The following is a 26,316-nucleotide window of genomic DNA, read 5'->3' on the forward strand; positions in this document are numbered from 1 at the left end:
AAGCCCAAACTTTGCAGGGACCCCGAACGCCTCCTAGCAGTTACGGCAGGATCACGATCCAGAGCAAAGAAAAAGGCACCGTGGTCAGAAAGCTAATTATAGCCGCATGTACACGCAGGTGCTGAGAATGTCATGTACATGAATTTATTAATTAAATGTCAAGTTACATGTTGCACATTAATTACCCGTCTGTCTCTGGGTTATATTGGAGACAATTAGGGGCTGTCACCGCAGCCGTACACAGAGCATCATCCGGCGTTAGCAAGCGCTAACACACTTACGCTAACTACAACGGCGCCAACAGCCACTGATTCCCATCGATGTTCCCAAAGGAGCAGACAATGAAATGGATGAAGGATGTTTGTGTCTAATATTCATGTATTTTTCCGGTTTCTTTCTCCATTTTCTTTGTGGGGGGGGGGACTGCAGAAATATACGGAAAGACAAAAAAAATCTAGAAATTTAATTACACACAAAATGACTGAAGGGCAAATATGCAGCAATATCTTCATAATTGAGTTCACTTCCATTTCTGCTCATAGTAATTAAGTTTGGGATTTGTACACTAGTGAAGAGGAGAATGTTTTATCAGCAAGCCAAACTTTGAAGGGCTGCGTCTCTGTGGAAAGGCAGAGATGCGGCAGGATGCAAGATAAACCCTTCTCCTACTACTCCCCACCCCTGCAGAATTAGACCCCCACCCCCCATCCCCCACCCCGTAGCCACATCCCACGCTGTTAGATGCGTTCTCTTCTTCACCCTTTGAAATCCTACGCAGTCTTATTCTTCTGCGTTCACCCCTGCGAGACAGAGCGAGAAAGGAGTAGCGAGGAGGAGGAGGAGGGGGGGGGGTCCGGGGTGAGATAAGGGGAGAGGAGAAAGGAGAAACCAGGCTAATTTGCCTCCCCCTGCGATGTATGAAGGCGCTGACATCCACGGCAGCATCGCATGCATCTCTCCGGCTGACGCTACAGTATCATGGCACGAGCGGCGCCGCGAGGAACCCGGCGAATCTGTGGAGTTCGGACGACCGCGGGGCCGTAAATGTTTCATAAAGCAGTTTCAGTTCATATCAATCGTTCTGCCTATGAATTATTCAAAATCTACTTGTTTATTGAAATATTTAATGCTGCAGCTCTGTTAATGCTCCAAGAAGCACCGAGAGACTGCTGGCCAGATATAAATTAAAGAATTTCTGCAAACCCAGATTGAAATAAAAGCAGGGAGTCTGTCTGAAGTGGAATAATGTGACTTCAATCCAAAGCACCTTTGATGGTATGATATTGTATCTTGCTTTGATTATTCACAGACGTTCCCTTGGTTTTAGATCTACTGAAGATGTAAAAACACGAAAATATGAATCAAACAAATATGACTTTCACGCCTACGCTGTAAATTAAACAGCATTCAGAATCACCGGCCGTGTCCATTGACCGGGGGGTCTCACTCGCGTACAGGGGGACGTCTGGTGACACACACACACACACACACACACACACACACACACACACACACACACACACACACACACACACTGTAGCATCGCCGATAGCCCGTAACCGCCGGCTCCCGCCGCCAACGGTATTAACACAGATCAGTGTACCTGTCTCTCTTCAAACACGATAAGCCTCAACACACAGCTTGCTCAGCTTCACTGAGGGGATCCAAATATGCTCCGCCACCGGCCGGCCCCGCCTCCTGGACAGTTTGAGGGTTCGGCGCCACTGAGTGACACTTACAACCATGGAGGCAACTTAAACGGCGAATGATGGGCGCGTTAGAAACAGTCGGCCGTCGTCGAACGGCCACTTGGAAGTCGAGCTGCGCGGTCTGTAAATTTCAGCCCAGTTAAAGCAACTGCACGAGCAAAAAGAGTAGCTCATCAAAGCACTAAGACAAAGTGACTGAAACGAAGGGCGACGTCCTGCGCTCCGCTTTGAGCCCTCCATCCATCCCCAGTATCTGCTGGAGACAGTGATGTTAAAGCTGACTCTACACATGGGCCTTGAAAAGGCTCCAGCGGAGACGGCGGCTCCTCCGACTGCAGCCAACGTCACCAGCAGCTTAAAGTGTAAAAAGGGCCTGTGCGCCTGAAATTCAAGTAAGGAGACATGGATAGACTGCAGCGGAGCTAACGCACACAAACGCCAGCTTCCCCTTGAACATAATTAAGCACACAAATAACACAGAGGAGCAGAGACGGCCGTTTGATTCGTTCGCCGTCTGCTTTCAAAGGCTGCGCTGGGTCACGAGCGTGTCATCTGTTAAGTGCCCCTTTTCGAGCGACATGAAAGCGTCGCTCGCGTCGAAAAAAAAAAAAAAAAAAAAAAGAAAGAAAGAAATGAACAAGTAAATTTAGTTAGGGACGCAATCAAACGGGGGAACAGATTGGCGTACAAACTCTGGGAGGCTTTGTTGGACGCCCTGCGGGGCCCGGTGGAGACGATTAGCTGGCTGAGGGATCACGCTCGCAGACGGGAACATGTGTCGCCGCTGAAGCTTTGATGAAGTTTCACTTAGCTCCTCCGCTGCGGATCTGAGGAGCCCGAGGAGCCCGCGCCGAACTTCTAAGATGTCTAAACCTAGAATAGCGCGCTGACGAGCCGCTGTCTGTTGTCACTGCATTCTCAAACCTCATAAATATTGCAGGCGTCCCGCTCCCCCACGCGCAGCCCGTGGTTGGCAGTGCTTTAAATACAAAAGGACACTTTAGACGACAGCCAGATGAGGTGACGAGCGTCTGAGCTCCGCGCAGGTCACGCAGCGATCCTGCACCGGCACGTCTGTGTCAAAGAGAAATGCTTTAAAAGGGCCTTTGTGAATGTGTAAATCAGACCGAGGCATTAGTCGACAATCCCTCTGAGCTGTGTTCGCGGAACTGCACCGCGTCTCTGTTTGTCAGCGCTGAGGAATTGCAGCTGTCGAAAATGATGCGGTCCCATTAGTGAGGGAATCCAAGCTGAGACGGAGCCAGACAGAAAGCCGCTGTGGGGACAAGATGATAACAAGGTGCTCATTGGAGATGTGAGGGATGGTGTTGGTGCATCACTCTGATGAGCAGGGGGGGCCGAGGAGGAGATGGAGGGGTTAAGATGAGGAGGGAGGGGAGGAGACGGGATAGGGGGAGATAAGATGAGACAAATAGAGAAGGGGACAATGAACTGAGGAGCGAGGGGGAGTGACTAGCGCAGCAATCAGGGGACGGCGGCAGAATCAAAGCGGAGCCCGGAGCCGGCGAGCGGAGCGAGAGTCTCCGAGAGACTGGCAGGTTTATTCTGGGCAGATGGTTTCACCTCGGAGCCCGTGCGTCACAGCGGGACGGTGAGAGTCCTGCAGAGGAGGCCGCAGCCTGAGAAGCAGCTCTGGTGTCCACACGTAGGAACAGGCTGATGACGACGGGCCTCTCAGACCCGGGCCACATTAATTAGGTTAAAATTCATATTAATCTAAACAAATTGAATTCATTATTAATTATTAATTTAATACTAATTGCACAGGTGCTCTAAGGTTTCATTTCTGCTTTTACTTGAGATTTTATGGTGCATATCTTCAAACAGTGGTACAGATTTGGGGCCTTTGAGCCCCTGGAGGTTCAGCTTCTGTGCTGATGTCACACAGTTACAGGAGCAGAGCAGGAGAACAGACCGTATGAGACACTAGACCATATGTAGCAATCAGGCTCCACATGTACAGCATGTGGCTGTTACACAGGTTAAATGAATGTGGCTTCCATAAGAGATGACAGCCGATCCCCGTGAAGTCTTCTAAGGCCATTAATCACAGGCAGGACGTCTAGTCTTACTGTTTTCTCGCTAATTACTGCAGCTTGAGGACGTTCGTCACACTTTTTGTCCTTGGTGGACTTGCCAATAAGCCCAGGTAGCCTGTGATCATCCAACAGCTGTTTATGATTTTCAGCTGATTATACTTTTTTTTTTTTTTTTTTTGGGAGAATGAGCTTAATTAGGTTTTCAGTGACGGCTCCCAAATTACTTTTAAGTCAATAAATTGGATCGTCAGTTGCAATCAAACTGTGGTTTAATCACGGCGCGGCTGCATCGGGAGTTGAGGCGACAACTCAAAGACAAACGGACAAACGATGAGTCGGCAACATGACGAGTTAATCCCCAGCAGCATTGGAGAGCGATCCCCAAAGGCGCGATGATTACTAGAACAACAAATATGCTCTTAGACTCGTCGCCTCGCGGTTACAGCCAATAATGGCAAATTATGTTCCGCTTTAATCTAAATGTTTCTTTTTTTCTTTGTTTACAACATAATGTTCCTGGGAGGACACATTGTCCCCGCAGAGATGTGTTGCACGTTTAAGATATTTTTAACTTCGTATACTTGTATAACATCCAATTAAAGCTGTAATTAATGCAGCAGCTTGTGCTTCGAGGAAAATGTGACGTTATGATAAACGTGATAAATAAGCAGCCCGGGATCAAAATCCAAAATAAAAGCACAAAGGTCAGAAGTTTCCGATCTCTCTGAATTTCATTCAAAGGCACGTTTGCGGCCTCTCATCTGTCCTGATTGCGTTTCCACACGCGTGCCCGTGCCCCTGATGCGCTTCCATCATCTCGCTGCGGAGACAATTGCAAAATGTGATTTCTTCTCGTTGAGCGAACGGGCTGGAGAGAGCGCGGCAGTGTCCACCCGGGCGCCTCGCTCCACAAAGCGAGAGCCGCACTGTCCGAGAAGACGCGGGAATCAGCGGAAAGGTCAGGGAGCGCGCAGGACGTGGAGAGGCGAGAGATGAAAACAATAAGACAGCAGAGATTGCGTTTGCTCTTTTGTTCCTTTTTAGTTCACGTTGCAAATGCTGACTGCAAACGGGTTCTGCCATCTGTCCTCTTTATCACTGAGTTTTAATAGCAACTGGAGAAGCTTCCTGTTCCTATAATATGGGTAGTTTCCCAGTTGTTATCACAAAAGGCCATGAGCTGTTTCAGAAACCACTGAATCCAAAATAAGAAACAGTGTACAGAGAAGTGCAGTGCTCTCGGTTCACCGCGTCTGATGCAAACCGGGAAAGGAGGGGACAAAGGACTGCGCCACTCTCCCAGCAACGTCTAACATCGGGGTTTCATAAATATGCAGTAAACGGAGGCGGGCGAGCACGTGAGGCACACGCTTCGCTTTCCAGCGCGCCATGCTCTGAAAAACACCACATTAAGCCCCTTTCTTCAGTTCACCGGTTGTAATTAGGATTACTTCTACTCACAATGTGCGTTCTCACGTGTGCACGTGCGAAAATGACCCGGGATGAGTTTGCTCAAGTGAGGGATTCGCTAAAAGCAGGTAAACGGCGTGCGTGGCGCGTCACAGCGAAATAAAAGGGGCCCACAGCCGCAGCGTGCGACAGGCAGCTTTGGAGGCTCGTCCTCAGGTAAGTGTTTGAAGGGAGCAGTCTTCCACACCAGTTAGTACAAGGAGCTAATTGAAATGAAGTTCCCACCCCTCATCCCATAACTAACATGGCATGTTGTGTGCCAGTATGAAGCCTCATGCAATGAGAGGCTCAACAGACCGTGAAATTGAGCAACCTTACCTTGTCTATAAGATTTTGAAGAATTGTAAACAGGAAAATGAAGCAATAGAAAGGGAAAGACGAGAAGTCCCACCTTGACCTGAAGTTCACACAAGGCCCATTACCAAACACTGAAACCCACCATCATAGTTGTCAGCCCCATTTAAGCGTCTCAACTAGTTAAGAGAACCTGCAAAGCCAAAGCAGAGGAAACGGAGGAAGATGGAGGAAGAAAAGAAGGACAGACTTGGTAACATGTGCTTAGCAAAGAGGATCAGAGGAAAGTGATCTGCAGCCTCAACAAGCTGTCGCACAGTTTGTGCATCTGAGTTGAGAAACACACATCATACTGCAGTAACAAAACAAGTAGCAGCTATTTATTCACATACTGTATCATTAGTGTGCAAAAAAGATGATGCTTTCAAGGTCCTACAGTACTTTCAGCACTGCAATACACTGCTCTACTGTCATAAGGAAACAATGATAAAGAATTCATGCAGTGACAAAAACAATTTGGCTGCTTCTTGAATAAAAGACGGTGCTGAACACACGTTTTAAGTGGTCTGAGATCACCGCGCGACCGGGAGGTAACTTCTCCAGGAAGCAAATCCACCCTACGTCTGATTTACGCCACATCAGAACAAGAGGAAGCGAGCGTCTGCCAAAAGGCCAATCCAATCCAGCAGCCTCTGGTATATTATGGTGCGTTTGATGGCGCCGCGTGTTGGGCTGTTTGGCAGCACCGCTAAGCCAGTGTGATAAATGATCAAACGCATCGGTGCGGTCCTTCAATCACACTTAAAAGGAGGGAGCTTCCTAACCTGCACTCTGCCGGGCTAGAAGCTACGTGCACTAGCATAGCAACAGTATCCGAGGCCTGAATGAGGCCTGTGTCACACACTCTGGCAGCCTTTTCAATCTGAACATGAAGGAAGCTCTTAAAGCAGCGTTCTGGTGTCGGGCCTGAACCGGACCCGTGCGGACTAATAAACCTCCTCTTCAGCAAGTAGCGCACGTCTCCTGGAGCTCCGGCGTATTGGGAAGTTGATCGTTTTTGGGAAGTGGCAGCGTCGGGGGCGCGGTGCTACGGCAAAGTGAACTGTGTTGCTCCGTGGAGTGTAAAATGGGAGGACGGCGGGGAAGAGGAGAAGGAAACGGGTCGCAGGGGGTAATTTAGCTCTGATGGCAGTGCACCACGGTGGAGCGCGGCGAGGGGGGAAGCCCATGCATCACGGTGCGGCCGCGTCCGGAGCGCGCTGCCATGATCGATCGCCTCACACTCCACTTTAATTTAAAGTCAATGGCGTCTATAGATACCTGTCAGAGCACAGCAACCTATAACGTCTCCTCGCAGGCCCGGGGAACCTCGGCTCGCCGGGCCGAGTGCAAAGCAGAACCGGCGGAAGTCCCATCAGTCCAGCGGCAACACGGAGCGGTAGCGGGAGCGATCGCTCATCCAGCTGTTTCATTTCTGGCAGCTGTGACAGAAAGTGAGGTGAGTGTGAGTGAGCGATGGATTGCAGCAGGTGCCGTTAATGCCGCCTGAACACAATGCGGCTAATAATTAGCCGGAAGGGAATCTGATTTGCTATCAAATCTGCGTTACACTCACATGATGTGATTAGAGGAAAATAGCAAGCTTCCGTTGGCATTTCCACACAAACGCAGATCCTCTGTAATTATCTGCTTAAGCCAGCTCTGATCTACATTGTTCTCTGTGTCGATTCATTATTAATCTAAACATCAGGAAAAAGAGGCAAAACGACATGATGGAGAACTCCAGACAAACAACAATGGGAAGGATAAAGCAGTCCCCTCATTGTACCTGGCTCTCCGTATTACAAATGACAGGGGGGCCTTGCAGGGACGCAGGATCACAACCTTGAAATGATTCATATGCTTCAATTACATTTTATTTCTGGCAAAGACCTTATGGAGCAGCTAAATCAGTGACAGAAGACCAAGGAGGGGATGCTGAATCGCTTGTGTGCCAAATTAACCCATCAGAGCCCAGAACCCATTTAAATTTGCAGGATATGAACCATATGCGACGCATCTCTGAACAAATTTGTTTTAAGCAAAGGGGGCGTCATCAGGATGGTCTTAATTTTATTAAATCCTCCAGGTGGTGCTTGAGGAACGGCCATATTCCTTCACGCGCTAATCGCTGAGCCTTCACCCCCCCCCCCCCAGGACCACACGCCACCTCTTACGAACAGAAGCTGGTTTTGCCTCATGGCCTCTAACCATCACTACATTATCATTAAAGCGGACCCTCGGGGTCCCTGCTGGCGAGCAGAATTGCGATTCGTTGTCTGTGACCTCCGCTCTTGCATTTATAATACAGGACCTGGAGGGCATGACAGGCGCAGGGGCTCCGGGAAGCCGGTAGCCTGGAGCTGGAGGATCTGACTCTTTGACATTCTCCCAGGTTAAAGATTATTTATGATGAGCGTTACAGTCCCATACGTACAGAGGCAGCGACGCATATTTACTGTGTGTGTGTGTGTGTTTGTGTGTGTGTTGCACCTACTTTGACTAATTGGAGAAAACACTCACAAATCACGAGTTACCTATTTACAACAAGCATCACATCAGCCCGCTTGGGTCTGTGTGTCGTGCCGTTTTCCCGCTTCGCACGCACAGGAATCATTCCGCCAGATCACTCAGCCACAACACACAGTGGGACCAAAGGGTCAAAGGTCAAGTCTGGTGTTGTGCTACCAGTTAAAGGAAGCTGAGAACCTACAGTGGCTGCTGGCTGACAAATCAGTCGAGACTGATGGTTTAAGGGGGAAACAACATATGTGGACACAAAATGTGTAATCGCAACAACATGCCTTTCCCTCCAGACTTGTATGAATTGAATTATCGAATATTGTGTGAAGTGTTTGAATATCACCCAATCGTATTTGAATGAAGGAATTGGCTGCCACACTCGATCAAGCCTGGAATGGGTCTACTGAGAGAACAGGCTGGAGGAACTGAGTCACCTATGTGCTGTGACATACGCGAATGCATAAAGAGCACCACGTATGTCAACGACGGTGGAATCTGCATAGAGACGAGGAAACGCGGATGCGGCTGCGTATCACGAGGCACAACAGGCGCAACAGGGTGCGTGTTTAGTCGGAGCCGGCCTCTCTGAAATGTGAAAATCAATCCCGAACGACAGCTCATTCGGGCTATCAACCCGGCGGAGACTGAATAATAGGGTAGAAATTCCAATTACGCGAACAATGGCCGCCTGCTCCGTGCATACGTGGAGCCGCTGGCTTCTGCTGCCGGCGCATCCAGATTTCTAATAAGCTCTCTGTGGGTGTAACCTAATCAATAGAGGTAATATCAGAAGGAGGGAGTAAGTGAAGACGCTCCTATGGAGCAGACAGGACGGGTGTAATCACGCTGTCACATGTGAGAAGCTCATTATCCCACATAGCAGGTTGACCCAGACTACGTTTAGATGGTTGGAACCATTAGGGAACGACACGGAATCTCGTCAGATGCCGAGACGTCTGAAGCAATACACTGCACCAGGTCCAGAGGGACCAGAAAGAGGGGGCCGTGGCCTGGACCGGCGTCGGCCGCCGCGACCCGTTTAGCCTCCGCGCAAACCCCACAATCTGTTCATAGGCCTTCCCGTCACCCGTGGACGGAGCGCCGCAGCAGCCCGCCGCCGACTCAGACCGCTCCCAACTAATAGAATTTAGTCGGGGCAATCTAATAACGCACGAGAAGCGCTCTCCCCCGCTTCCGGCGTCTTCCGCCCCTGCCTCCATATTCCCCGGCCCAACCGGCCATTCATAAGCGCTTTAGTGGCGGCTCTCAGTGCGCGATGAGCGAAAGGCACCTTGGGGAATTTTATGATCCATGACGAAGCGTCCGGGATCATTTTGGATGTATGCATGTGTCACTGCATATTAATAATGGCCTCTGTCTCATGAAAGAGCACACCTTCAAAGGAGATAATTTAATCTTCTCCCCACTGAGCCGCCTCCACCCCACCTCCCCCCTTGATACTTTCCCTCAGAATAGCAGTCAGAGGAGCCATCATTTACATCGCACCTCGGCTTCAGGATAATAACAAAGAAGAAACAGGAAATGACAGAGGAGGGGAGGCTAGCCACAAGGAAGAAATGAGCCCCAGATTCAGAACGCGGCCGGGAAGATAAACACAGAGTTGATGGAAGGTCTCTTTTCTGCTCTTTACGCATGGAAATCGAGCGGTGAAATAATGTCGTCAAGGGGGTAGTTGACTTTTTACCTTTCTGCATTATCTCCCAGCTGATGAGATTCATGTGCCGCCGCTAAAAAAACATCATCCCTCATTAAAAATTACCAGCCTGCTGTGCTCTTTCTTTCCCTCCTGTCCCCGTTCTTGCACTGTGAGCCTGCAGAACGAGGCCGGGCGCTCTTAAAGCGAGCTCCACGTGCCCTTTATCTCGCAGAGCGACGCCGTTCTCTCTTTACAGAGCCGGAGCCCTGCGGTGGAGCCGACAAATGAGGAGAGCATTGTTGGATCCCGGACTTGTTTATGGGACGCGTCGTCAAAGCAAGAGCTGATGCTCATTTTTTTCGAGCGTAGAGAATAAAAAAAAAACAACCTCCGCCGTGACACGAAATGCCACGCGGTCCGATGACGCCATGTAAAACCAAAGCTGACGTGGAACAACCTTAAACGTCATCCTGCTGGAGACAAAGATCCAATTAACCTCCCTCCAAGGGGAGTTATCGCCGATGGAAGCCGCCGTCACGTAGATACGATGCAGTGAAGCAACCGGACACGTGATGATGATGATGATGATGATGTCTGTGCATTAAGTAGACTTGTAAACCTGAGTGCCCATCGAAGAGGCGTGTCCTCAGAGGGTTTAAAAGCTTCACAGTACGACCACTGTTTCCTTGAAAATACCAACTGGCTGCTTATTTATTCAAGTTAACAATTCAGTCTATTACTCTCCTACTTTATCCTTTTGCAGCATTTGGAGCTTGTATTGGCGGTGCTAATACATCTGGAGGGGAGGGGGGGGGGGGGGGGGGTCCCATATCTGAGGAGAGCAGCACTTAACTGTATGTTATGAATTTCTGGTAAAAAAAAAGTGTCTGTACAGCAATTTGGCAGTCTGGCAAAAAAAAGAAGAAAAACAGCTGAGAAAATATGAAGAAAGCTTTGCAAATATTAGACAATGACTTAGAAGCTGCCTCCCACAAACGGCGCTATTACCACCAGCAGGCGCGGCTACAATATCTACATATATTCAATGGGGCCTGAAAAGGAGAATATAGTGTAGTAAATCTGATTTATCTTAAGCGTCCGCCGGAGCCGGCTGGCTAATGGCCTGTGTGGTGGCTCCAGTGCGTCGCATGCCCTCCATCAGCCAGAGGTGTCACCACAGTACAGTGAAAAATCAAGCACAGCCAAACGTTACACAACCTCGGTGATGGATCTTCTTTGACACACCACCTATTTTTTTTTTTACTCCAGGGGCAACTGTGGAGACTGCTGTGAGTCAGTCAGGGCTACAGTCAAGGCTAATGAGGGCTTACAGTCACATCGGCCCAGGCCCGGGATGAATAGAGCGCCACTGTATCGGGTTTTGTGGACACATTCATCATCTACTGTTGTTTTATACAAGCTTATTGACAAACACCTAAACAGGATTAATCTGATTCAGATTGACACAAGAAGCCCAGTTTTAGACTTTAATCACAGAAGGAGAGCAGAATCCCGCTTCACTGACTTACTTGTACTTGTACTTGAAGTGAAAAGAGGTGAAAAGTGAAAGTCCCCAGTATCATTCAGGCCTCATGAAACTTGTGTACGTTGGACTGGACCAAGATCCAAGAGGCGCGGTGTGATTGTGAAGGTGACTAAGACGGAGAGAGGAGTAAAACCTACAAACCCGTGGAAGTGGCATCCTTCCGATCCATGTGTGAATGAACTGCACCCGTCGGTTCTCCATTTGTGGCGATGACGAGATCCCTGGCTGTTTGCGCCTCTGTCATTCTCACCTCCGCCCAACAGAGCGGGGGGGGGGGGGGGGGGCTTTAGAAGGAGGAAGCCTCAGCTGTCACCGCTGTTCAGATCAGCGTCCTGCCTCGACTCCTGCCGCATCCCACACCCCTTGCCCTCCACCCAGACCTCCAGCAGCGTATTACGCAACCTCCAAAAAAACAAGGTCACATAAATATCCAGCGAAGAATCAAAGCACATAAAATAGAGGGCGAAGAAAAAGCAAAGGAGGAACCTCCTCCTCCTCCTCCTCCCTCTGGCTCTGCCCAGCGCCGAGTGTGATTCAGCGGGAGGTCAGACCACAGACCACTGGAATGAGAGCGCCGGCGGCATTTAACGCATACAAATGCCTGCAGACACACATTTACACATGCGCCGATACAAACACAACACTGACACATGCACACGCGCCAGACGCTGGCAGCCGGAGAGGCCGCGATAGCTCCAACAAGACACGGGCCGCCGTGTTCCCGCGTCCGTGCGAGCGCGTGAGTCACCCGGACGCATGCAGAGAGGTGTTTTGCTGCGAAGACTAATACTCACCCGCAGTTAAGATCAAATCTCCTAAACAAGGCATCCTCTTGAGTAAGAAACCTCATTCTGACCCTGTCTTTGTCATGAATTATTAATAAGGCGTGCAGTTAGAAAAACCTGCCAGGCATCACACTGCACAGGGATTAACAATACAAACTATTACAAAGCAGAAGAAAGTCAAAGGAAGATTTACTTCTACTCCATGACACCTTGTAAAAATATTTTAGACATTTTAAAGTTTATTTTGCTTCCGAAAAGCCATGAGGAAAGATCAAGGAATAAAACAATCTTCATAATTACCGTGGCAAGAGGAACAATGATTGATTTTCCATCAGAACGTCTGTGCTGCTTTTATGTCACGTGCGCGTGGATCGCGGGGGAATTCTGCCGCAGTCATCCTAAAAGACTCAGCGGTGAGTCACGTCGCTGACATATGTCAGAGCAAATCAAGGGGAAAACGCAAACACCCGGATGGGAAGGTAAGAAGCAGCAAACAGGGGCAGAGACACAGCAAAACAATGTCAACAATGAGACCCGAGTCAAGGAGTCATTTGGAAATGGTTCGGATTTCCATCCACAGCTGGCCTCAAACAATTAATGCAGCAATTCTACATAAACAAGGGCCAAGTCGGCATTTTCGAGGCTGAACGTGCTTTGGAAGCTAATTAAAGTGGTGAGAAAATTCCCCGGGACGGAAAGATTTTTAAAACACACCGATTCCGCAGCTTTATTCACAATGCGGCACAAAAGGCGTTACACTGACACGCAGTTCCAGCTGCACAGGCCCCACATTAGCCTAATGAGCATAAAATGTTTCACCAAGTAGACGATCAAATTAATGATGAAGAAAAGAGCGGCGCAGGAAGTGAGGAAGCCTGAAAAGTCTTTATTCAGTGCGTATATTAGCAAAATTTAGATCTAGACCTCACCAGGTTTTCACCAGGAAGAAAACAGATTTGATGTTTACACCAGGTGCTTTTTAGAGATAAAAACACAGCAGACATCACAAGAGACTAATTGGCATCATAAGAAGACAATATAATATTCTTAATGTATAATGAAAAGTTCGCTAAGCTCACAGAAGCTGTTTGTTATTCGCAAACAGAACAATCACTAATTAAATTCCGGATGAGAAAAGAGTCAACGCTGCGCCAGGATTCATCCGCCAGGAATAATTTAACAGTCTTAATACTTTTGAGCACCTGCCTCAGAGATGTATTAGCGCCATGACAGAACAATCTCGTCTCAAATCCTAATCATACAATAATTGTCACCGGAAAATCACCCGGTTGAACGGGGGAAGCCGCGGCGAGCTGCGGGCGGGCGCGCGTCCTCGGCTGCGCGTCCTCGGCTGCGCGTCTTCGCCGCCGCCGTCGTCGCGCGCGCACAATAATACCCTCGCCCCCCGGCGACCGTCACCGCGTCATTACATGTTAATGGGCTTCCCTCCGACTCTACAGTGGAGCCCGGACACGGAAGCTGTGATGGAGAGAACAGGGAACCATTTGATGTTTGCCAGTTGAAAGAATAAGCCTTCCTTTGGGTTGCGCTTTCCACTGAGGCATGCTGGGATTGAAAGAGCGCTTGCACAGGGCTAAAGGGGATTTTTTTCTTTTTTTTTGGTGGGCGTCGCACATCCAATTACCTCGGTAGCATGGCAGAAATCCAAGGGAACACACACACACACACACACACACACACACACACACACACACACACACACACACACACACACACACACACACACACGCACAGGATGCAGTTACCAGGATGTGTCGATACGTCTACAAACATGAGCAGTAATTTGAAAACACCATCATGTTTCCACCCCTTTCCACCGCATTATTAATGCATTCAGATAAGCCACTGCAGGATTTGCATGTGACGAGCCCGCGGAGCCGCGAGGACGTTGAGGTTTTCTCGCTGCATTTCAAAGCTCTTTAGAAGATCTCTGTTGTGAGGCGAAGGCAAACTTTTAATTCAGGACACAACAACCTGGGATTAATGCGTTCAGACTCACAGGTTGATCATTTCAATATTTCCACCTCCCATTAAACATGTGAGCGACCAGTGGGGAAATCACACTTCACCGGATGTTTCCACAAACAAAATCAATTTTGTGGCATGTTTTTTTAATTATACGCGATTCGTCATTTCTGTAAAGAGAGTCTTGAAACGGCCTGGAGCACCGTCGCTACTTTATTGAAGCTGATAAATCACCAATAATCACCTGTGATATTAATTAAAGGGGAGATGGTACATTTGATAACTAGCTGCCATGTGAGCTATTAGGCACAAAAGGTGAGTGTGGGAATGAACCGTTAGAGAAGCATGTGAGACATTTTATCCTTGGAAACTTCTGCGACTGATTCTTATAAAGTATAGGCTTTTAACAAGCACGTATGCTCTTCTTGAGATCTGATGCAGTCGCGTGATTGTTTGGGATTGACCGGCCATTGACCCGAAATTTCACACAATCAAGCAAACGCCCAGTTGAGCTCGTTTGTGAGCATGGCATGATGTTGGCTAAAGAAAAGTCCATGGAAGCACAGAGAGCGCTGATTACAGCTCAGCAGCAGACAAACATAAACTCTGCAACATATATTTTAAGAACTTTCTAACTTTCTTTCTAATCATAGTGATGAAGGGTCAGTGAAGAGGCCTAAGCAACCCATGCCTCCTTATTAAGACACTAGCTGCTCAGAGAGGCTGCATCTGAAAAAGAAGCCGTAATAACGCCGCATCCCGGAGAGAAGAGCGAAGCCGATGTAATGGAGCGGGGAGTTAAAATGGTGGGAAACAGGGAGCAGGAGGAATGATGGGGAAAAAAAGGGCGGAAGGTCAGAGATGTGAATGTGGCATTTGAGGAGGCCCCCCTTCAGGCGTCAGGCATCTTCAGATGCAAAGATGAGTAAACGCGTCCGCACTGCCAAGTGTGCGCTTCTCCGGATGCACATTTAAAGGCACGCGGGCCCGGGACCGTGGTCCGACCGACGTGTGGACACGGTCGCCTCGGCAACCCTTGATTTGGGGAGGCGCTCGAGCCGATGCGAGGATCGGAAGAGGCCTCGCGAGGATGAACCGAACGAAGTCCGCTTTCGCCGGTGGCGCCGAGCGCGGGCATGTTCCTCCGCCGCGTGCGGCGAGTGGGCACACCTTGCGCCGCGGACCTGGTGGCGGTCTGCGAAGAAGGCGCGGGACGAGCTAAGCCGCTTAAATGCGTCGTTAGCGGCTAACGCTAAACGCCGCAGTCCCAGTAAAAACTGTGACCAGAGGAGGAGGAAGTCGCCGCAGCCGGCAAGAACTCTAACATCTGCATCGCGGCTCCCTCTGAGACTTCTCTCCTCTCATTGGGGAAGCGCTTTGCCGACGACACTGCAGATAACTCTGCTTGCTTTGCCACGGGAAACCATTAACTGACAGCACGCGGCTTGAGGTTATCCCCATGAGTGGAACAGCCTCTGGGATATACCGCGTCTGGCGGGGGAGATGAAGAGAGCGTGACACTAAAGAGATTAGCTACTACACTGTGGATTCCTGTTAGAAGAATAAGGTTTATGGAGACACACAGGAAGCCAAACAATACGCAAGCGAGCTCAGCCGACAGCCGGGGATCCGTTTTAAGAAGCTACGCGTAAACGCTAGCATAAACGCTAGTGTGAACGCGCCGTACAACGTAACGGGGCCTCGATGACGAGCCCGTGCTCAGAAACGGGCCGATGCGGTGATAATTCACAAATTAGGATCTCGGCAAAAAACCGCCCCAGATAAATGGGAGGGGGCGGGGAGAAAATCGCTGCACGCATTCGCTCGCACGCGCACACACTCGCGCGGAACTGCCGGTTCGTCTGTGCTGGAATTTCACAGTGCCACGGCGAGCTCCACGGGCTCCGGCTCCGTTCGCCGGCAGGGAAATTACGGGATTTGAGGAGGGAGAGGGAGCGGAAAAAAAAGCACAGCGTGGCTACGCGTGTGTGTGATGTGGCGACGCTGGGAGGGCGGCAGCTTCATGCCGGGGCGTCTATCTGTGCGACTCCCCCCGCCGCGTGGCTCTCTCTTCTTGGTTTTGAAGGTGGAGACTACTAAAGGTGTCTTTGTCAACACATTTGCTTCGCCGCGGCTCCGGGTTTTGTCGGAGGAGCTTAAGCGTCAGTCTCCACAAAGCTAAGTAGGCCCCTTTCCTGCAGTTGCCTCACAGCAATGAAATGGTGGTGATTTTTGAAGAGACGCATTTAGCCTCTCCCCGAGTCCTTCACCGCCGCACCCCCCCCCCCCCCTCCCCGACGCCCTCCTCCTCTCCCATCGCGCCAATCTCATCTGCACTCGTGCACAATTGCAAGGCTGCTGCGAGAAGCTTTCGTTTCTGCAATCACTTCACATTTGTTTCAGCGATTGATTTCCTGGCATGTGAGGGGAAGGAGAACGGGAAAGTCAGAGGATGTGCAATGCCAGGCTCACAAACTGTCACCATGACAACAGACATCACTTCACAGGAGCAGCACTTAGGATGCTTGTGTGGGCTGAAGTGACATAGTTGAAGGTTGGCATTAGCCTCTTGTGGGTGCCACAACGTACCAATCCTCTCCCGGCTCCGCTTTTCCTCGCCGCGTCTCCTCCGCGGCGCTGCTAAAAGGTGCCCCGTCGCTCTTGTCAGCTACCTATCGGGCTCGCTGAGTGATTTGTACTTTATGCATGTAAACGTTGGGCCCTGCCAGTTTGACTTAACAAGGACAATTCCGCTGATTGAAATTTGCAAGGAAAGACAGGAGGAGACGTTCGCATTCAGCGCAGGCCTTTCATCATTTGCGTCACTTTGAAGCTGGAAAGCATGTATAATTCTCTGTGATTTGACTTGATGCCAGTCATGGACATGATTAACTTCAGATACGGAAACACACCACAGGCAATAAAAAGGATCCATCTTAACAGCTAATCCTGTTCAATAAGGGATATCTGTAGCACTTTAGAGGGTGTTTTATATGCAAAACTACTGACTCATCATCTATGCGTGTATTAATAGCTTATATAACACTAACGCAATATTAATAAAGAATTTGTTTAACACCTGAGTGATCAACGGTAGACCTGCCTTAACACTAGTCTATATGTACTGTAAGTGTTGTGCATACATCTCTGTACAACTTTACTTTTTTATTGAAAGACAGTCTTTCAATAAGGCACTTACAAACATGCCTACTGTGTCTAAACAGGTCCCGTCCTTGATCATAACCCGCTCTCCTCATTAGGTTCGCCAGCATATCACAGAAAGAGGCAATGTCCTCGCACCCACACAAACACAGGGAGAACAAGTACTCCCATAAGGGCAACGGCCTGAGCAGCGAGTACAAACGGAAACAATGAAGGACAATGAGAAGAAAGCACAACACTACAACGATTGGGGGCTTTATCTCGGGAATCTACATCTGTCGTGAGTAATAGCTGCACCGGCGCCCTTGACCAGTGTGGCTTTGCAGAGGGAGAGTTGGACTTTGTGTCTTTCAACATGAGGAAATTAACACCACTACAAGAAATTAAATTGCTACAGATAAAAGCTTTGTTACTCCACAAAAGCAATATTAGCAAAACCAAGAGTTCAATCTTGTTTTTTAATGGTCTAGATGATAAACGACTCTTTCATTAGAGTTTCAGGAGACAAGGGGGAAAATATCCGGCCTCCCCGCAGGTCAGAGGCCAAACTAGACTTCATTAAAAGTACAGAATTACTTTTAATTATAAATAAACCCAGATACGAGGCTGGTTCTGGACACGCACCAGAGCCGTTCCTAATGAATGAGTGACTACAAGATCATTAGCAGCAGCTTTCTGTCCTCGCCACCGTTCCGTACAGAGCGGCACAAGTAGCTCAGGGTTTGGGGATGTGGGCTTAACAGTAGGAGCAGCCAGCCAGGTTACAATAAGCTTCTTTGGTCCGCGGTGGGGATTTGGCCCTAAATGATCCCGAGGTAAACTGTGATCCTAAACTGATCCAAATCCTCACAGCAGGGGTGGCAAAGTAGCACTGTAGTTCAGTAGTTCAGTAGTTCACCATGTGTGTAAAGTAGCCAAAAGATACAGCAGACGTGTTCTTTAGCTTAAAAAATAAAACAATTTAACAAATTAAGATGAGACAAATTATATAAAATAATAAATAATAAAAAAGCATATTAGCAAATATAAAAAAACAACCTGTTTATTATTTGTGTCATGAGGTTTAGATACATTTATCTGTTTCACATTGTATTGGAGTAGTAAATTAAAAGTGTCAAACATTATCTAGTGAGTACTGGGAGAACACAGGGGCAAGTTCAAACATTGTCTCCATAGTGTACGTTCAGTCTCAGAGGACCGGGTCCAAGGAGAACTGACATCCGGTATGATTAAGTTGGTGCTATACGGAGCCCCACCCAGGGGGACGTAGCAATCCCCAACGCGGATCCTTCCACTACATCAAATTACTTCTTCTAAGCTTCACCCCGCTGAACATTCCAGTTTGCTTTGACTGAAGGGAATATATCCTTTTGGACGTCCATTGGCTTTTGGATGGAGAGGGAAAAGCAGAGGATGGACACAGGTACCAAGATGGAGGCCGAGAGCCAGGGGGGGTTTAGCGTTATCCTTGGTCTCATTACGGTGGGAAATGTGAGGGTCCCGATCCAAGGGAATGATGAAGGACTCTGTGGAGGAGGCCTCTGAGAACCAACAAAGACGGCTTTAGTTTCACTGGCAGAATGCATTTGCATAGCTTAGAAGCCAGAGCGTCTGAACCGGGGCTCATGAAAAGAAACCCCAGCAATTGCTTGGACTTCAATGCAAACGAGAGGGAGTGAGAGAGGAAGAAGTGAGGTGGGAGGAAAGAGCAGTGGCAACTTCTCTCCCGCATCAGCAGCATAACAGAAAACGAGTTCGGGAACATCTGCACGTCCCATGGAGGGTGTCGCCGGCTGACTTTGATGCAAAGGGAACACACTGAAGGCGGTGCATCTCCAGATAAAGCGAGGGGGGGGGGGCATTTTCGTGCTAATATAAGAGTCGTGTTCCATTGTGGCCGTTTGATATTTTTATTGGGTACCGTTCGCTTGACGGCGGTATTACATCCAGATGAAATTAGCGAGCGGTTAGCAGGTTTGTAGAAATGTTGTGGAGCAGCTCCGTTCGCGATGATAGATGAACGGCTAGTGGCCTATTGGAGCCCTGAGAGCGGCTCAGAGATGAGCAGGGGTGAGATAATAGAGCAATCTCCTGCCGATGGGTGTGTGTGGGGGGGTGGGATTTCCACTTGGAGGAAAGAAGGAGGAAGAAGGAGGACGAGTTGAGGAGAAAAAGAGCTGAGCAGATGTTGTACTTTACTAGTGTCTCTCCTCTTCCCTCTGTGGCCTGGAGTCATGGAGGCATGACTAGCCTTCATCAATCCTCTTTAATGACTCTGGCAACACCACTTAACGCACTAGTATGCAATTTCTTCATTACTACATCATGATTCCACCATTTAGTCGGCGCCAGTGACGTACACTAATGCTCCCAGATAAAAATAATCATCCGAAGTCTGTTTTTTTTTTTCTCGGTCCCATTCATCCAACAGCGCGTGACTTTTGGGAATTCTCGGAGAAAAGGATGAGTTGAAGCCGTGAAGTTGAACCGAAAGAGCGCGATGGAATCTGGCGGCGTGAAAAGGTTATTATGGGGTTCGACGCCCCCGCTCCCAGAGACATTAGCGATGCGAGGCTTGCCCCCAATAAAACCTGCTGTAGAACTCTGCAGCCCGTCCGCTTCCTTCAGTCACGTCGCCGCCCGCTTTTCGCCTCTGCTGCACAACACTCCATTTCACTGACCCCCGCTTCGCGCGTCAAAGCGCCTCGGCTGAATACAGTGCGAGGCGGCGCTAAACGCATGCTAATGTTTCGCCCGCCATCAATAAAACATGTTGAGTCTTACACACGTTTTCATTCGGGCCACATCCCCGGAGGTGTGATGCTCTGTACCAAATGTAAATCGCACATTTGGGTTGTAGGCAGGACCCCAGCAGAATGTATATGCAGGTTTCAGGGCATGAGCATCTGTACTAGAGGAAAAAAAATCCTCAGAGAAGTACAGTTGGTAAAAAAAAGCTGAAATGCTGCGGTGTTGTGTTACTTATGAGGGATGTTGTCACAGTGCACAACCACAAGCGTACACAGACGCACAATGCCCAAACAGTTCCATCTGCTCCATGTCTGCGCCTCTTCCTCTTCTTCTTCTGCTACCGCTTGAAGCCTAGCAGTCCAAACACACCAGCACACTAAGCATTATGGGATATCATTCGTTCTAATGAGCCTCGCTAACGCTAGCGCGCGGACGGCTTTGATCCGGCGGCCGCGCGGCGAGCTAAGACCGCTAGCGTCACGCGTGTGCGTAGCATCTTCCCGTGGCTTCAGATTCAGTACATATGGATCTCGAATCGAGCAACAACAGGGATTTCTGGAGACGTTAATGTTTGATGAGGGCCTACGGCCTCGGGCCTAAAGCGTAACAGAAGGAATTTACTCAAGCTTAACAACGCGTACGTAGAGAGCTCGCGCTGCCTAATGAGCACCCAGGGAGCCGGGATGACGTCAAACCAAGAAGTGTTCTTCAAAATGTCAGCAACAGGTGTGAGTCCATGAGCAAAGACGCATTATGTCATTGGGCAGGTGCAGCGTCACGACCCGCGATCATCCGCGCGCAGCGATTTAATGCTTCCCCCAAACTCACCGCCGGCCACGTTCCTACGCTTGACCCGGCTCTGAGAGCCCGGCTTTGGCGCCAGGCGGCGTCCCTGCCGACAGGTCAGGGCCGCGGCGCCCGCTAGCGCGCATGAATCATTGTTTCCTCCCAGTGCCGCTGCCGCCGCCGCGAGGGCGACGACTCATACCAGACATCATCTGTGCCACTGGTTGCAGAGGCAGACGGGGTGAGACGCACAAATGTGTGCTCGTTGTTGAGTGAGTGGGTGCTTCTTATGGGGGGGGGGGGGTGCTGACAGATACATGAGGATGGGCTGAGCAGATAGATCCACGACACATGGGGAGCATTTGCATATTCAGCCACTCTGCTTAATGGATTGCTGCCGTTACATTTGGTCACGTATGACACACGCGTGTGTACATGCAGGTGATCAGGAGCCACAGGCTGTAAAACAGATTCCAGAACCTATGAATGCGCCTAAATTTAGCCCGGGTGGAAAAGGGGGCTGCACATGATTGGCTACATAAGCTATTTGCTGTATAACCTCGGGGCTGCTGAGAACATTTGGAGCCTGTCACTCAAACGTGACATTCACACCTGAACTGTCGCCCTTAAGCAAACTGACGTGGCCGCTCTGTTTTTTTTTTTTCCGGTTTGTTTTATAATTAGGGGACAGCGTGGATCCAACCGGAAAACGCGGCGATTCGCGGGCGATCGCCGCGTTAAGGTCATCTCCGTCGGACGTGGTTTCAGCGCAACGCGCACACTCACCATACACTCCTTGGCAACGGATGCCCTCCACGATCAGCGCCAGAAGCCCCACAACACAGATAATTAGATCCATCCCTTCACGTTAATCTCTGCATATCCAGCGCTCAATGGCAAGAAGTCCTTTCCGGGGCGGCGTAAGTGAGGTGCATAGACACGGCGCTGATCCACGCGTCGATTATCTCAGTCTCGGTGCTTCGGTATTTCAGGCGGCGAACGCACTCGGGTGGGTTAGCGACGGCTGTGATGTCCACTGCCATGTAGTCGAAGAGGCTGAGCGCTCGCGGCGCAGAGGCGCCGCGGAGGATGCGGGGAGGCAGGGCTGCGGGAAGCCCGGCCTCGGAGCGCACCGCACCGCACCGCAACCTCGCCTCGGCTCCTCGTGCGAAGATCCGAGTCTCTGGACTTTAGAAGACCCCGAGGCGCGACGCTGGAGACGGACACGCACGCGGGCGAGCCACGGACATAGCTCCTGTGCTCCAGCTGTTCCGCTGACGCTGATGCTGCTACGTTGCCCGCGCGCCGCCGTGCGAAGCCATTTGCGCAAAAACCGCAAAGAGGAAAAAAAAAAAAAAGAAGCCGCGTTCACCTTTCTGGGCAGTGAAGTCGCGGTTACCGATTCGGCGGAGGCTCGTGCGCTCACGCAGTCATATCACGACTGCACCCAGACGCCGCGCGCTCGACGCGACTCATCTTTCCCGGTGGCAATGACGAGGGGAGGGTCCAGTTCGGCGAGGAGCGGTCGACGGCTTCTCCGTAGCTTCCTCCCCCCTCCGCGATGTCCGTCGTTGCGTCGCCGCTATGATACCACTTTCTAATGAATTCCTGCGACGGTGGGAGCCGGATGTGGCCGCCGTGGAGCCAGTCGAGCATCAGTCACGCTGCGCAATACGTGCTACGGAGACCGAGTGGCACCGCAACTGGTCCGTGGCTACGTCAGGAGGTGCGTGGCTTTCGGCGCTCATCTGTATGGGAGGCTTCGCTCGGCGTCAGGAAAAGGCATGAGAGGTGCAGCTGCTGGATGCTGGGGGGGGGGGGGGGGGGGGGGGGGGGCGGGCGAGACCATTGGAATTCAGCAGATCCAGCGTCGGCGGACCGTTCGCGGTCAACGCCAGACACGCGCACCGGTCTCCAGCCCGCTCGTCGTTATCACGCGGGGAGCGTGAGTGCCGCCTGTCAAGCGCCGAAGCATCCGCGCTGTATTACAAACGCCGAGGTATCCTTTGGGTTATGCAAGTGCAACCAGCTGCGACGCGTCCACAAATGTGCCGGTGACCTATTAGCAACACATAAGTTCTTTTTAAAGGTTAAACTAAATGGTTCCTCAATGAGATCACAGTGGACCCCAGGGGGCCCTGTTGGCCCCTTCAGGGACCTCATTATAGCCAGTGTTCACATATTTAGTGAATACAATACTGACTACATTCAACAATACCAAATAATGGTCACACAGACCAAATGGTTGGAGTTACTTCCCTGTTCTACAACTGGCGGGACCCAAATGCTGGAGTAAGGGCCTTTCCAAGCAACACAATTTCTATAATGAGATTTTTAAGTAGTATATAATTTCCAGCGGAAAAGCAAATAGTTAATGTCGGAGTTGAACAGAGCATGAATGTCAGGAGTCACACTTTGACGCCTGATTGAACACGGCCGTGAATCAGTTATCAGTTAGCGATTCATTTCAGTTACTGAGCAGATGCAACGGTGTTCTTAATGAGGCTAATGTGGCAGGAATGAAAACGCAAAACACACGCAAGCCGCACACGACACACACAACATCCTGATTGATTTCTGGCATATTTTGAGCTTATAATAAAACCATTGGGCGACTGCAGCATCGGATGATCAAGAGTAGCTGTTCCCCTCGAACTAAAACACTTCATTCCATTTATGACAGCACACAGATACTATTTCCAGCACAGACTGGGTCTTTATAAGGCCTCCTCTGTGCAGTCAGCTGAGGGATCAGCTGGGGAAGTGGCTGCTGAGGCGCCGGTGGGTGGTTTGGTGCCCTCTACAGGACTCAACAAAGTGAATCCATAAGCAGGCAGTCATTAAATGTTACATCCAGTTTGTGGCCAGACCATAACTTTGACTGCGAATGCTTACTGTTTCAAATAGAACTAAAGATGATTTTAAGGTTGTCATTGATTTACAGCTCGGTGTTGAGGGCCTCAAAGTGGGCCAGATGATAAAATGCATTCTGTAAAGTTATTATTTAATAAATGCTACTCTAAATTTAATTGTCCGATCTAAATGATAAATCTTGTGCATCTACGCCGTCGGTTGATGCCCTTGACACACCAGAGCAAAGCAGAAGTCATAGCAACCGCAATTATTTAAAAGCATTTCCAGATCTTATTTCCCACCGATTGCTGGCTGTGCTGAATCGCCGGCGCTATAATTAATTCAAGGCGTTTAACTTCATCTGTTGTGGCCTTTCTTTTCCGTTCTCGTCCTGTGAGAGCACGAGGTCCTTTCATTGCCACTGATGAATAAATCAAAAATCCTCGAACTAATCTCCAAGTCATTTAATATTTAGTGTTCACTTCAGCTCAGATTTGCTTGATGCAACATGTTGGTCGGAGTTATTGCATTTTTTTAAATTTATTTTTTATGTGATCAAACATTAAACAACCTCATGTTCAATCTGGCAACAGTCACACGGGCTGGACATGAATATAAGTCAGCTGAATGTCCGATTTGTCATATGGTGATGCGCGTATTGTCGTTTATCCCCCATCTGCCTGCTGCTAATCAGGCTGTTTATTACTATACCTCAGCTTCGCCCGTCCAATATGGGCTGGAGTGGGAGACCACAAAGGAAGCTTAGACTTTAACTCCCCATCTGTCTGCGGATAAGTCAGCTCTCAGCCTTTTTTCCCTCTGCCTCCGTCCCCTCTGCTGCTGGAGCATAATGCAACCTTTTATATCCAGGTTGTCTAATAGTATAACACTGCGCTGGCGATGGAAGCATTGCAATTATGAAGCCCACTGTGAGTACAGAGTCTCCATTTAGCATCAGGGGGGCTTCATAAATATAATATGCCCTCGCTTCTGTTGTAGTTGGAGCTGTGTGATACTTGGCTGAATGCGTTCAGTCATACGACACGTAAGGTGTTGGATACGGGCTGAGAAATGACGATGGACCTCGCATTTAGTAGGAGGAATATGACGTCACCGTTGGATGCAAGGGTCAACCGGGAGTTCAGGTTGTTCAGTTACTGTCAGCATTGCATTACTTTAAACGTCTAATTTATATCCGTTCACCAACAGAAGACTCGATAGCTGTCCTGTCAAAATCAAACACACCCGCAGGAGTAAATACTCAGGATAGTGTTAGTGTTCAGTTTTGGTCAGCTCTCAAAAACCTTGCTGCCAAATGCATCTCAACTGCTCCACACACACACGCGCACAAAACACAAGCCAGCGTCGCCCTGTGAGCCGCCGCTGACAAATGTTTGACTGCGAAAAATAGGTCACCTCCAAGCTGCCGGAAAGAGTCTGGGAAGTGACGAATATTCTACTGGAGGTGGGCGCGCGATGTGGTTTCTCCACGCTGCCAGTCGTCTATAGTGAGACCTTGCGTGCGGATCATTCGCTACCAGCTGGAGGCTAAGCGTTCACACACATGACTCACTTCCCCTCTGTAGATGTCTCTCCATTAAAGTTTTACTCCTGATGAGTAGACTGCGGATCCCCGACTGTACAAACGAGAGCTTTGGCGCTAATGGAATCCACGAGCTGGCTACGTTTCCATTCGCGTTTGGAGCTGTCTAGCCTGGGATCCCGGTGGCCTTAGCATGAGATAAAAACAAAAAGGCACATCTGACAAGGCATGATGCGTTTTTCCATTCACAAATGTTCCCTCAGACGCCGTTTTCCCAAGGCAGCGGGGAGGCCTGTCGGCGCTATTTACTGTACGCGTGTAACTGTGGTGAAGAGAGGCCCAATGCTTCATGGCCTCCGGAGTCCAGACGGTGACAGAATCCAGAATCTGTAGGGAAGCGATGCAAAGTCACCTGTGCCCCTTAAACATGCTAAGTGATTTAGTATCTTAATTTCTGTAAAATCTCCACAAATCAATGCGTCCATCTGGCTGCGTGGTGATTAAGAAAGCCTTTTATGTCTCCTTTAATTTAGCGACACAGCAGCTATCCATTATAACGCAGGAGGACTTCCTATCGGCCTATTGATCACCTCGGGCTCCCAAGTGATTCATCCCAACTCACCAGATTGATTCTGTCCCGGCTGTTTTGGCGAGCCAGCACAGAGTTGAAGTGGCGCTCTAATTAAGGCACCATCTCCGACATCATACGTGGCCGGGCGAGGTTTGCCTCGCTCGCGAGCGTCCCTCTGTCCATATTCACACGGCATTGAACCTTTCAGTCTCAGGTTTAGTCCGTTATGTTTCTAGGGAACGCATTACATCACTACATCCACCCTGGACGGCCACAATTATCCAATCAGAGAAGCACAGTAATCAGGGAGGTGACTAGAATCACCTTGATTTGTGTTTTTCATTCACGCACGGCAGAGGTAATGCTTATCTCAAATACAGTGATCTGAGCAAATACAATCAGGTTCCCAATTTCAATCCTTTCAGCTGCATAGCAAATGCGGGGCCTGGTTTAGTATGCAGCTCTACTGGGCTCAGTGTCTGAGAATGTAATTATCTCGGTAAAGAAGGCAAAGTGAAGCCCATGTTGGCTTCCGTGTCCTTGGCTGCAGGAGCAGGAAAATAAATCTTGAGAACAGATCT

The 26,316-nt window shown here is 49.5% G+C and overlaps 1 protein-coding gene across 8 annotated transcripts in view; it reads right to left on the minus strand.

Annotated features, from left to right (window-relative positions):
• LOC114850186 (MAM domain-containing glycosylphosphatidylinositol anchor protein 2-like) overlaps positions 1-22,557 on the minus strand; it is a 105,627-nt gene extending 83,070 nt beyond the window's left edge. For 2 of the 8 annotated variants that reach the window (XM_029142217.3, XM_029142216.3), the window contains exon 1: positions 21,555-22,552. In XM_029142217.3, coding sequence (XP_028998050.1) covers positions 21,555-21,627 — 73 coding nt within the window. In that variant the 5' untranslated portion in view covers positions 21,628-22,552. Of the gene's footprint in view, positions 1-21,554 lie in introns of all 8 variants that reach the window. The other 6 variants (XM_029142211.3, XM_029142212.3, XM_029142214.3 and 3 more) reach the window with 5 other exon arrangements.
• Between the last annotated feature and the right edge of the window lie 3,759 nt (positions 22,558-26,316).

This window comes from Betta splendens, chromosome 24 (assembly GCF_900634795.4).
Source record: "Betta splendens chromosome 24, fBetSpl5.4, whole genome shotgun sequence".
In the NCBI taxonomy this organism is placed as follows: domain Eukaryota; kingdom Metazoa; phylum Chordata; class Actinopteri; order Anabantiformes; family Osphronemidae; genus Betta; species Betta splendens.